Below are 12,226 nucleotides of genomic sequence, written 5' to 3' on the forward strand. Positions count from 1 at the left end.
TTTATTTAAATTTTTTTAAAATTTATTATTGTTTTTATAAAAATTTTCGAATTTTAGTAATTTTACTAGAGTTTTTTAAAATTTCTTAATGTTTTATTGATTTATAACCTTTAACCTAAAACTACAGCGAATAATGCTCATATATATTAATTACCAATTTAATAAAGAAATTTCTACTTAATAAAATAATTTAAATTAAGATTTTATAAAATAGTTAATTTAGTAAAGTTCTAATGTTTAATTTATTATTAGAGAAAGATAGTAAAGTAAGTGTTAAAAGAGTTGCTAATTACTATATTTTATAATTAACACTGTTGATCGTACACATTAATTTGTGAATGGTTATTTTTACTCAAATTGTGCGGTACAGTATCAATAAAATTATTAAAATTAAAAATTTTTAATTTTTATTTTTCAATCTGGAAAATGAAAAAAATTAAAAAGAATTAATATTAATAACTCAAAAAATAAAGAGATAAACAAATACAACAGCATAGATATAGTGAAGAAAGAGACGAGTTACTATGTGAACTGAAGAGAAAGGTGATCTTCTTAAAGATGGCTAGAAATAAATAAATAAAAAAAAAACTTATTCTCTCGAGTTATGTTTTTTCATCTCGTTGTTGGTCTAGCTTTGATGTTGTACTTGTTCATCCTTTTTTTTGAAAAAATTACAGTAGAGGCCGTATTGGTAGTTGTTGTTTTTCCTAGATTTGATGAGGTAAGAGATTGTGACAAATTTCTAAAGACCTTATGGAGTAGACGTGAGGGAAGGAACAATAATTTTTAGGTTGTCAAGGAAAGATCAGTTCACAAGGTTTATTGACTTTTCTTTGTTTATTCGGTAAACAACGCGAGATGGAAAGACAATCGTTGTGGACAGGTTGAGAGTTTCACAAGAAAATCACTCGAGCCTTATCAGGTGCTAGAGGATTTAAGTTCATCGGTAATTGTGATGTGGACGGTTCATTTGAGCGTTGGGTCTTTGTTTACTACTCATACAAGTTGAAGAAATAATGTGTTTTGCGTGTACAATAGTGGAATTGATTATTAAGGGTTAGATTCATCGGAAAGAAATCATAAGTGAGAAGGATAGTCACATTTGGTTTATTTATCAAGGTGAGCACCGCTGTGGTTTGAAAAGGTATCCCAAGAACACTTTGACATCGACCAATACAGGAGGCCCTCGCTAAGACCAACATGATGGACGTGTTTTCTCAATCAACTTTTATATGGAAGAAATAGTTTGAAGGTTTTTTAAGACCGAACGAATAGTACACGGTCGAAATGTCAAGAATTGTAGAGTACGTTAACTTGGTGATTTAGCTTGAGGGTAACCATATTCAGAGCGGAGGTGACCTTTAAGGTCTAGGTGAGAGCGGGTAGGGTCTTGGGTGTTAGGGGATATTGACTAGGAAAAACCAAACTTTACCTCTTTTCGGAGTCTTTTGAGTAGAAATTGCCTGGTGAAACATCGGTCTATAGGAGAGTTTTAGCTCAGGCGGAAAGCAGGGGGTGGAGGTATCTGTTGAGGCGTTAGTAGAATAGGAAGTATCGTGATAGGAACTTGACGTCAACTGTCTATAGGAATGTACCTGGGGGAAATCATCCATTACAAACTCGTATATTGTAGTGTGACCCCGAATTTAGTATCGTTCTCGTGTGGTGGAAGAAGGTATTTCCTGTAAGAAGAAAACTTTTCACGGTGGTGGTGAACTTATCATCACGTCACAAAGACTGGTGCCGTAGTGGATGAGGGTTAGGTGGGTTAAAAAATCCCCGAACTTGGTAGAGGGTGAATTGATCGCGGTTTGGTAAGGACGGAAGGAGGAATGAGGTGTCCTTAGAAGAGACGTCGTTATAGTTGAAAAGACGGTGACGGAAACTGTAGAATATGTCTGAGTTCATCATATGGCCGTTCGATAAATTGTATCTAAATTATTCCTGGTCGAATGAGCGAAATAACTCCTGGAAACGGAAGATGTCCGACTCGAAGAGGAGGTGGAACAGTTAATAGTCAAAGGTCTAGGACTGGTTAGAACCCAAGCGAGGATTTCCTTACGGTTCTATAGACTTACCCTCCGTCCGGAGGAACGTGGGGTTGTTCAACGTGTACAACATGCAGGTGACGACAAGTGTCAACTAACCTTAATTTGAACTAAATAGTTTTAATTACCAATTGGGGCTGTAGTGGAGTTTCGTGGAATCGTTAGACCGTATCAAAGACTACCAGAGGAGAAGACCACCTGTCTTGTTATATCACAGTAGACGCTTGACCTCCACACTGTTGAGATATAACAGGAATGGTTGATCGTCGCCGTGTTATGTAGACAAGGACTGACGGAGGGGATGGTAGACCCGTCTTGTAGTTGGTGATCTTGTTTGTTCTTGCCTCTGTCGCCCAGTGGAACAGAGTTTGGGGAGAGGTAGAATTTTTCAAATCTACCACTCGGTAAATGGCCCTAGCTGTATCTGCGACACGGTTGTGTGATAAACTGGGTAAGGGAGGTAAAGGTCCGTTTCGGGTAGAAGACATCATGTTACAGGTGTTTCGAGGTAAATTGGGCTAGTATTCGGAAGACTTTCAGATCACACTACTAACGGTGAAAGAAGGAAGAACAGAAGTCGGTAACGTGACAAAGCGTTCGTTATTCTCGGTGTAGTACATACAAGGCTGGGAAGTGTTTCCGCGAGACGCAGAGGGGGTGATCTGGACCGTACTGACAAGAGTAGGAGGATTGGTAGTGAAAACTTTAGTGAAACATTTGTGTTGGATGGTACGACTAGCCGGCCTCCAGGAATTAGAGGAACCGAGGTCACATGAATCCACGTTCTCGGTGGGTTCATTATAACCACAGTCTTCCGTCGGAACTTCTAGCTTTCTTTAGGTATTGGCGAAACCATTTGAGACATGGTTAGAGTGGGGTCGTGAAGAATTGTTTTAAGTACAATATGGGTAGTGAAGGACCACGAAACCTACTGAGTGTTAGGGTTTATCGGAGAGCTTAGAGGAGGCTACAGCCATTAGAGAGGTTGCGATACCTAAGGAGAAGTATTTAGGAAAAATGGTCAGGCAGGGATTTGAGGTGGTGGTCACTAGAGAGGACCACTATATTTAGAAATATTTTTAGAGACTATCGTTAGAACTAGGCTCGAACTAAAGAATAGTTGGAAGGCAACTAGTAGTCCCGTAGTTAAGATAACAAGGAGGAAGAACGGCTACGGTTCAATACTTTCATGGATCATAAAAATAGGTATAGGAAACGTACGAACCTCGCGCTGTAGACGAAGATCACATAAAGGAAAGAGTATATGGTGACGAACGTTGTCGAATGATATCGGAAGGAAGATCGGAGGCAACATAGTAGTATTTGAGATAAAGGACGGTTGAGTAGATAGAAGGACCAGAGGAGGAGCTTAACTACTTAAAAGAATAGGTACAATGGTTTAAACAGGAATACGGTAAAAGGGTTTCCGTGGCATTCTCGGAAGTCGAATAGGTACTTAACGTGGAGTGGTTCTAAGGAGGTAAGGAGAAACTGGTAAGAATCTTTCGGAAGTACGCACTTGGTCCTTAGATTCGAAGCTTTTCCTGCGTCTGGTGGAGACGTGTACCATAAGACTTGATATTAACCTGTCACTAGACTATCCGGAGAACCTGGGGGAAAATTGGCTTGGAGACCTTTGAGAAGACAGGTAAGTTGTGACTGATCTTGAGATAGTTATGCTGACGTACTCGTCGGAGATTTGGTACATATAAACGTTAGTCAGTTTCCATTCAGGTGATTGACGTATAGAACTTGGGTTGAGAATTTTAGAAGTCGACTGCGCCAATTAGACAGGACTGGAAAGGAGAGAAGTTGGACATATTGACCATTACGCTTTAACAATAAGACTCCAACATTTTAAACAACAAGCAAGAGAGGGACCGTTACCGCGGTTGTTGGCCACGTGTTATGGTACCAGATCCGTATTGAAGTGTTGAAGCGTGTTGATTGGTCGTTCACGTGACTCAGCAGGTTCATTATTTTGGAATGCACTCATTCCCAGCTAGGGTGCCTCTAACAACCATACTTCGTTCGATACCAGTGGAACATTTAGAGTCAGTTTAATACTTTATTAAATATATAAATAAATAAAGTAAAATCCCCAATTTCTGCTTCGGTGTTTCCACTTCCGTTTCTACTCTTCATAATATCTGATATATCACTTCATACCATCCATAGTGGTTATTTCAACCATGGCGATGGCAAGATCACTGTCTGTCTGCTCCCTTCGCTTCTCTTTCCTCCTTCCACGCTGCCTTCACTCCACTGCCGCCCCTCCGCTCCCAACCCTCATCCTCGCCCGTCGTCACAACCCCGCTGCCGCCGCCCTCTGTCGCTCCCTCCCTCCCGTTGCCGCCCGCTTTACCGCCGTCCGCTGCAATGCCAACCGCGCCGCTGAGAACTTGGCTTACTCGCCGCTGAACAACAGCTCGTCGGGTTCCAACTTCAGCGAGCGGCCGCCCACCGACATGGCCCCGCTGTTCCCAGGGTGCGATTACGAACATTGGCTGATCGTCATGGACAAGCCCGGTGGCGAGGGTGCCACCAAGCAACAGATGATCGATTGCTACATTCAGACCCTCGCCAAGGTCCTTGGAAGGTATTGCTGATTTTTTGATATATTTGTTTTAATTTCTTTGTTGTAGCTGAAATTTGAATAATCTTGAGTTTGAATGTTGTTTGACAAAATGTGCCAAAACTTAGTTTGAATGAAATTGGAGCATTTTGTAAAACATTATTTATCTTTACAGTTGCCTTTGCGTTTGCATTTATGTACCCTGACCTTTACAGTTGCCTTTGGATTTTCTATCTATAGTTTGTGTGTTTCTTATCTAGTTTTGTCTTAGAGACAATCCAAATAAAGCCTAGAGGACTATGAGTGTTTCTGTTTTCGTCTTTTTTAGAAGGCTAAATTGTCAATTCCATAATTTCAAGGGAATAAATTTGTTGTTCTCTCGATAATTTTTTATTCTTTGAGTTTTGTGAATGTAATTATGTATTGCCATTGAGTTTATATTTATTTTATTTTATTGGGTTTAAGCATATGAATTATCTTTATCTCTGTTTTGTTGCTTCGGTTTTAAGTTTTTGTTATAATCTGGACTTGCCTCTGGTTTATGGTAAATGACATATGCTTCAACATATTCCAAGGGACCTCTGGTTGTATTAGTCACTGTAGTTACAGTAATTACAGAAAGAGACAGCAAATACTTGAATCATCAATTTCTATACTCTATTACAAGTGTCGTTAATAGTTGTTTGCAAGTTGGGGTTTAAGAGGATACGGGAGGAAAGGGAAGGTTTGTAGTGTAAAAGTTCAATGTTTAACAAGTTGCGAATATAGAAGACTCGAATAAACACAATGAGTTTTATTATAGAAGACTTTATCTCCCTCATTTTGCTAGTTTCCTCATACATATACGAAACAAAGTACTATATAAACATCACTCTTGGTTCGTTAAATTTCCTATCTTTTGGATTTCTGATATAATTTTGGCTCATAGGTTACTACTGACATGTCCTTTTTATTTTATGTTTTTTACCAGGTCTGTTAAGCATAGAAAAAGTATTTTGTTTTTGTTTTTTAAAATTGGTGTTTTGTGTTTTAATTGATTATTTGGTATATGAGTCTCTCTTGAAGATAGAAAACATTCAATTCTTTTTGGGGGATGATTTATCTTAGCATATTGGTAGCTTGTGTTGTTTATTTTGCATGTATGCCCAATATGATTTACTGCACTGTTGTTAGTTTTGCACGAGTAATGAGTTGTATCATTATTCTTGGTTTTTAGTGAAGAGGAAGCTAAGAAGAAGATTTACAATGTTTCATGTGAGAGGTACTTCGGGTTTGGATGTGAGATTGATGAAGAGACCTCTAATAAGCTGGAAGGTTTGTAATGGAAATGTGTATGCCTTATTAGTACTGCATTTTGCTGCAGTTGTATTTACACTTTCCGTTTCTTCTTTTAATAGGGTTGCCTGGAGTTCTGTTTGTTCTCCCAGATTCATATGTTGATCCTGAAAACAAGGACTATGGTGGTGAGTGTTTATCTGCTTCTATTTTGAGCTCCTGTATGTTTATACTTTTTGTACTTTACATCCTGGGGTTCTCATAAAAGTAATAAAATGTTTAGCTTACTATTTGACTTGGCTTGGAAAACTAGTGTGGTGGGTAAGGAATATCTTTGAGTTCTAACTGCTAGCAAACCTAGTGAAATGTTACACAAGCTTCTGGTGCTCCAATTAGTTTGTTCCTTAAGAACACATCCATCTCCAAAATGCTGTACCTTCTATTAAGGTCTGGCACTCTGGCTTATGTCGTAATATTGTCAGGATTTTTGTCATCTTTAACAGTTAAATATACAGAAATGCATTGACATTAGTCTGAACAAATTATAATAGTCCGCCAACATACATTTTAGCTTGTTAGATTCACTATCATTACTATCATTTCATCAATCCTGTAGTTGCAGAATCATTGGAGTTGATACATGAAACCACATCACATCCACTTACAACTTTCCTTCATCTGTTCTATAGTCCTGCTTTGCTTTATAGATTCCCTAAATCAGAAATCAATTGATTCTTTTTACCAAAATTTTAATTTTGAAATTATGCTTGTACTCCCCTGTAGCTGTTGATATTATTTTTGTTATCTATCTTACCATCCATATCGGTCAGTATTTTTCTACTTCATCTGCATATAACACTGTTTTTTGTCCCTTCATTAGTAGTCTGGCTTTACTAGGTAATGTCTAGCTCTGAACGCTAATGGACTAACATTGAATTTCACTCCTACCCTGTTCTGTTGGTTCATCAATCATACTGATGCCGAATTATTAACTAACTTCAACTGCTCTTCATTAGGCTACTTGTTTCTGATGTTGGTTGATAAATCACAGGGTCTGCCCCAATATAGTATTTGCACGAATTTCAAATATCAGAATTTGTTATACTCCTTATTAATGATCTTATTCACACCAAATTTCTCCACCATTCTCCATAGATTTGATAATTTTGCAGTTGTTTATCTCGTTCTATATTACTATATTTAGCATTAAAGTATAACATACTGGACTAGTGGAAGCTGAGTTCTTTTCGCCTCCATGTTATGTTTCATGGCTCAGGCTAATAGTCATTTTCAAATGCATTGGTCCAGCTGAACTATTTGTGAATGGAGAAATCGTCCAGAGATCACCTGAAAGACAGAGAAGGGTGGAGCCACAGCCACAACGGCATCAAGACAGGCCAAGATACAATGATAGAACAAGGTATGCTCGACGCAGATAAAGCATAAGGTGAAGGAGCAAGTGTTGATGAGAGGGAGAGAGATGTAGATGCTTTGCATAAGGATTGGAATCTGCTTCAGTTTGTAGCCTTTGGATGCCAACACAATTAAACAAATCATGTTTGCATCATGTTATAAGGCAGAGATATATTTAGGTGGCCAGATATGTTCTAAATAACAATACTCAGTTGGAAACGTATCAGGTGGATTCTATTCTTTGTAATAGCTTTTCATATTTAGCAGAATGCTGACCATAAAAGATATCTCCGTCTAATGTTACTGTTTCTAATCTTTATGCTGTTAGCTCACACTTGATCTGAAAAAGTGCTTTTCCTTGGTTTTTTGAAGTTTGACGGGTCTTATTTTGAGTTGAACCTGGTCTTGATATATAATTAGCATTTGGTCTAGCAACTTGCATTTTTTTTTTTCGTCCCTTGTGTTGATATATGGATTAGCTAATAATGGATAGCTATTTATATCAGTAGGAAATTAAGTTAGTGCAGCTAGTTTTCATTTAGAAGTTAGTTTTTATGTTATATAAGGCAACGTTTTCGTTAGAGAGATGGACAGTGAGACATGGACACGGTAGTATATGTCCATTGTTTGTTTGTTAAAACACAGATTTTTGATAGATAGAGTAGTACACAGATATACATAAAATATATGTTTTTAGTGTCCTTCCTTTATTCACTTTATTAGATTGATAAGATTTATTCACTTTCAAGATTAGATTCAGAATGTGAATGAAGGCAAACGTGAATGAAAATTATAATATTCACTTAGAAGCATTTGAAACTAACTCAGCAGTGAGTTGGAACTAAAGTAAAATACGACTAAAATTGAACAAATTTTCATAATGAAGATTGAAAACTCACTGAGAAAGTGACATAGAGAATTCAAATAAATAACCTAAAAATCACAAAACAAGTGACATAGAACTCCAATTGACACGAAAAGCAAGGTACAAAAGAATTAAGAAAAATTGAGGAAGAAGGAAGTAGAAAGGGTGTCAGGAGGGATTGCAGTAAACCTCAAAGGATCTAGAGAGCCATAAAACCTCCGAGCATAGAAGAAGGACCTACATTGTGGATCGTAGAAAACGCAGAGAAGAGAATTAACACATAGAACAGGGAATCAAAAGAATATTAACACACAAAGGAATTAACAGATTATGAAACAGAAGAAGAATTTTGTATAAAAACCTAGATGTAAGAACGAAGACAGAGAAGACGAGATGATTAGAGGCAGCGAGGTGATGAGCAGCGGCAACAAACCGTCAACATAAATTTAGTGGGAATCATTAAGAGAAGCTGCAGGCTCAACATAAATATATAGAAATAAATTAACCTGAACAAACAATTGAGCAAGAAAAAAAAAAAAGCTTCAATTGCAACCAAATCTAAGCAAAAAATGGAAAGAGAAGCTTGAATGCCAAAAATTAAATATTACTACTTTGATAACAAAAAAAAAAAAAACTTTGAATTGCAACCTCATCTGTTCATTTCCAAGTTCTTAATCATGTAGATGCTTTAAAATCAGCATGTCATTGAATTCATGTTGCTCCCATACCCTGCACCCCAAACCAATTCTTTTAAAAAAGAAAATTTATGACTCAGATAAAAAATTTGAAACTTTAAATGAAGCTGGAAGATAAACAACAATAAAAGATTCTAATGTGGTATTTTTTTTCTATGTTACAATAATTCATGCTCCATTACTTAGAAATCTCATTTGGTTTTATTGGATGCAAAATTAAAGATAAAAGAGAAATAAATTAAGACCTTTTGGCAAGGAGAAATTAAAATTCTGGTAACAACAGTGTGATTTTGGATTTTCTACAACAACAGCTCCACACCATATAAAGCCGTCTCTACAACAACAACGACAACAACGACAACAACGAAAACAACATTACAAATATATACATCAAATCAAATAGTAAGGAACACACACAACTCATCATTGCAAACCATCACCAATCTGTCATTGGAAAAAGAGAAAAGGAAAAAGAAGAAATCACCTGAGGTGGGAGTGTGTCTCTTGAGAGTGATTTGGTGTTGCTGCCTACTATGAAGACACAGTTTAAATAAAAAAGATAATATTAAAAATTAAAAAAAACTATGTGCAAGGATATTAAAATCTTTTACTTTAATTTTCTCAGAGAGTTTGTTGGGCAGTTTGTTGCAAAATGTCCAGAAAATCCCCATAGTTGTAGCAGCTTCCGCCACCACAAATGCTGCCGTACCTACCTCTGCATACGCCTCCTCACTGGTTGCAATCCTTGACCCAGCCCACCATGGTTGTAGCATCCATGACCGTCATTGCATCCTCCACCTTATCCACCATCACCATGTCGACCATCACCACTAACTCCACTGCAACCACTGGGCCACTGCTACCTTAGACTCCTCAATCACCATAGCCGCCGCCGCAACCTCATCTATTGCTGTAACCCCTGCCACAACTATTGTTGTCCGTTTCACCGTGACAGAAAATAAATAGATCTCACCGCTCTGTTCTTGTCACCGCCGCTGCTGTGCTCTCCGCTCACCTATTCTCGCTGCATGTGCTTTCTGTGGAAGCCGCTCAGTTTTTTCACCGATCTACTCTCTTTCACTACTTCCTCCTCCTATCCACCATCATGACATCGATAAACACTACGCACTTGGCACGACATCACGAAATGATGGAAAAAGGTTATCTGGTGACAAAGATATCAGAAGAAGAATAAGAAGAAGAGAGAAAAATGGAAAAAAGATAATGAGAGAGAATGTAAATGATAAGAATAAATCTTTTTTTTATTTTGATTTTGAATTAAAATTTTAAATTTTAAATTTTATGGGAGTACATACATGTAAAGTAAACTAAAAAGGGAAGATAAAGAAATCCGATAAGGTCATGAAAATTATGGTGTAATGAGAATAGTTTATGTAGGGATGTTATTGTAATAAAGGTTATGGTCATGAAAACTGTGGTGTAATGAGAATAATTTGATGTAGAAATGTTATTGTAATAATAGATGAAGGTGTTTGTTTTTGTCTGATGATAAATATATACGTACCGGTGCGATAAAAACATGGACAAATTAAAACATGACATGTAGATTATATTTTCCACGTCAGTAATTAATTTTTTTTAAATATATATCATATCAATGTTTTTATTAAACTACCCTTATACTTTAATAAAAATAAAAAAAAATTTTATTTAATTTTACAAAAAGACTTAAATAACTTTTTTTTTTATATTGGACAAAAACTACCCTAATCTTTTTAATTTAGTCAAAATTCAATTAACTTAGTTTTTAAATTTTAAATTTGAAACAATTTAAAAATTAAAACTAAAAACATATCTGAAAAATAAAAAAAAAATCAAAAAAGTTTTTTTTTATCTTATTTAGGATTCAGTGTTCTTCCTCTCTGGTAAAGAAAAAGAAGAAGAAGAAAAGTTGTCTTCGTCTTATCTCTGCACTTCTTTCTCTGAAGCTCTCTTCGTCTCGTCTCTAGCAAACAAGAAGAAGAAACTCTGTTCGTCTCGTCTCCCCTCTGCTCTTATTTGTCTCTGACAAAGAAGAAAAAGAACTTAGTTCCTCCACGATCTGTCTGTCAATTTTCGGTTCCTCAATGACCTCCTCGTGTACGCGTTCAACAACCCGTCGGATGAGTTTTTGCTGGTTGCCAGAGACTCCACCGGCAAGAACCTTAGCCTTTAGTTTTAGTTTTATAATTTTAAATATGAAATAATTTAAAAATCAAAATAAAAATACATTCCATTATTCATATACACTAAAAAATTGTTTTGTTTCTCATGAACCCTGATCTAATTTCTCGTAACCCCATCATATCACAAACAAGAACACATTTGAAAAATTGTTTTTTATCATTGTATACCAATCTACTAATAAAGTGCAACCTCACCACTAATCTCCTATCCGGACAGCAGCAGCCTATCCTCACCCTCTCCCTTCCTCGTAGCCGCCCTCTCTCTTCGTCGTTCTTCACGCAGTAGCAGCACGCACCAGCAGCCGCCTTGTCGTTCTCCACGCATCGACAACCCTGTGTCGCCTTCCGTGCAGTGCAGCCATCGTGTCGTCCTCCACGTAGCAGCAACCCCGTATTGCTCTCCAGCGTCGTGCCTTCCTCCACTCCTCCCTGCAATTGCCACTCTCTGTCTTCCGTTTGCAGCTGTTTAGCCCTGTCGTTTCCACCACCTAGCCCCACAGTTTTTGTTGACACAGTTAGCCCTACCATTTCTGCTCTTCATGGTTGTGAACTAAGGCTGTGTTTGGTTAGTGTACACCAAAGGACATAGACACTGAGATATAAATAAAGAATACATAGACACAAAATACATGTATTCATATTTTATGTTTGGAACATAAATACACAAGACACATAAATTATTAAAAAGTCTATAATATCCTCATCATCTACCTTTACCACCACCATTACCATGAAAGAGCCCAACAGCGAAAACAACACAAATATCTAACACAAGAACAATATGAAAGCACTCTCAACACAATAAATCAGTAACTATGAACAAGCAAATATAGCAAGTAAAACAATAACAAGAACACACCGAGATTTTAATGTGGAAAATCCCCTCAATGTAAGAGGTAAAAATCATGAGTCGTCAAGACCAATGAAATAGCTCCACTATAATCAAATGAGGTACAAGAGAGTCTCAAACAAAGTACAAATCGTGCATATAACCAGCCAAAACATCAAAGCACTAAAACTTACAAATGAGAAGCAAGAAGATGAAAATACCCAAAAAGAGAGTTGCTGTTCGAAGCCTATTTCTCCCTCTGCAAACCTCTAATCAAAATCGCCACCATTCAGAATGAAGAACAAGATGAAAAAAATTTGCAGTCCAAATTTCACGTCGA

The 12,226-nt window shown here is 37.0% G+C and overlaps 1 protein-coding gene across 2 annotated transcripts; it reads left to right on the forward strand.

Moving 5' to 3' along the window:
• Positions 4,170 to 7,739, forward strand: LOC107625344 (multiple organellar RNA editing factor 2, chloroplastic-like). 2 transcript variants are annotated; one of them, XM_021115866.1, is made up of 4 exons: positions 4,170 to 4,647; positions 5,840 to 5,937; positions 6,021 to 6,086; positions 7,175 to 7,739. In XM_021115866.1, exons 1-4 carry the CDS (start codon positions 4,241 to 4,243, stop codon positions 7,177 to 7,179), a joined length of 576 nt encoding a protein of 191 aa, XP_020971525.1. In that variant the 5' UTR covers positions 4,170 to 4,240; the 3' UTR covers positions 7,180 to 7,739. The 2 variants fall into 2 exon arrangements, with proteins under 2 accessions (XP_020971525.1, XP_016183451.2); XM_016327965.2 differs by having other exon boundaries at positions 4,174 to 4,647; positions 7,207 to 7,705.

Source organism: Arachis ipaensis, chromosome B02 (assembly GCF_000816755.2).
Source record: "Arachis ipaensis cultivar K30076 chromosome B02, Araip1.1, whole genome shotgun sequence".
Lineage (NCBI taxonomy): Eukaryota > Viridiplantae > Streptophyta > Magnoliopsida > Fabales > Fabaceae > Arachis > Arachis ipaensis.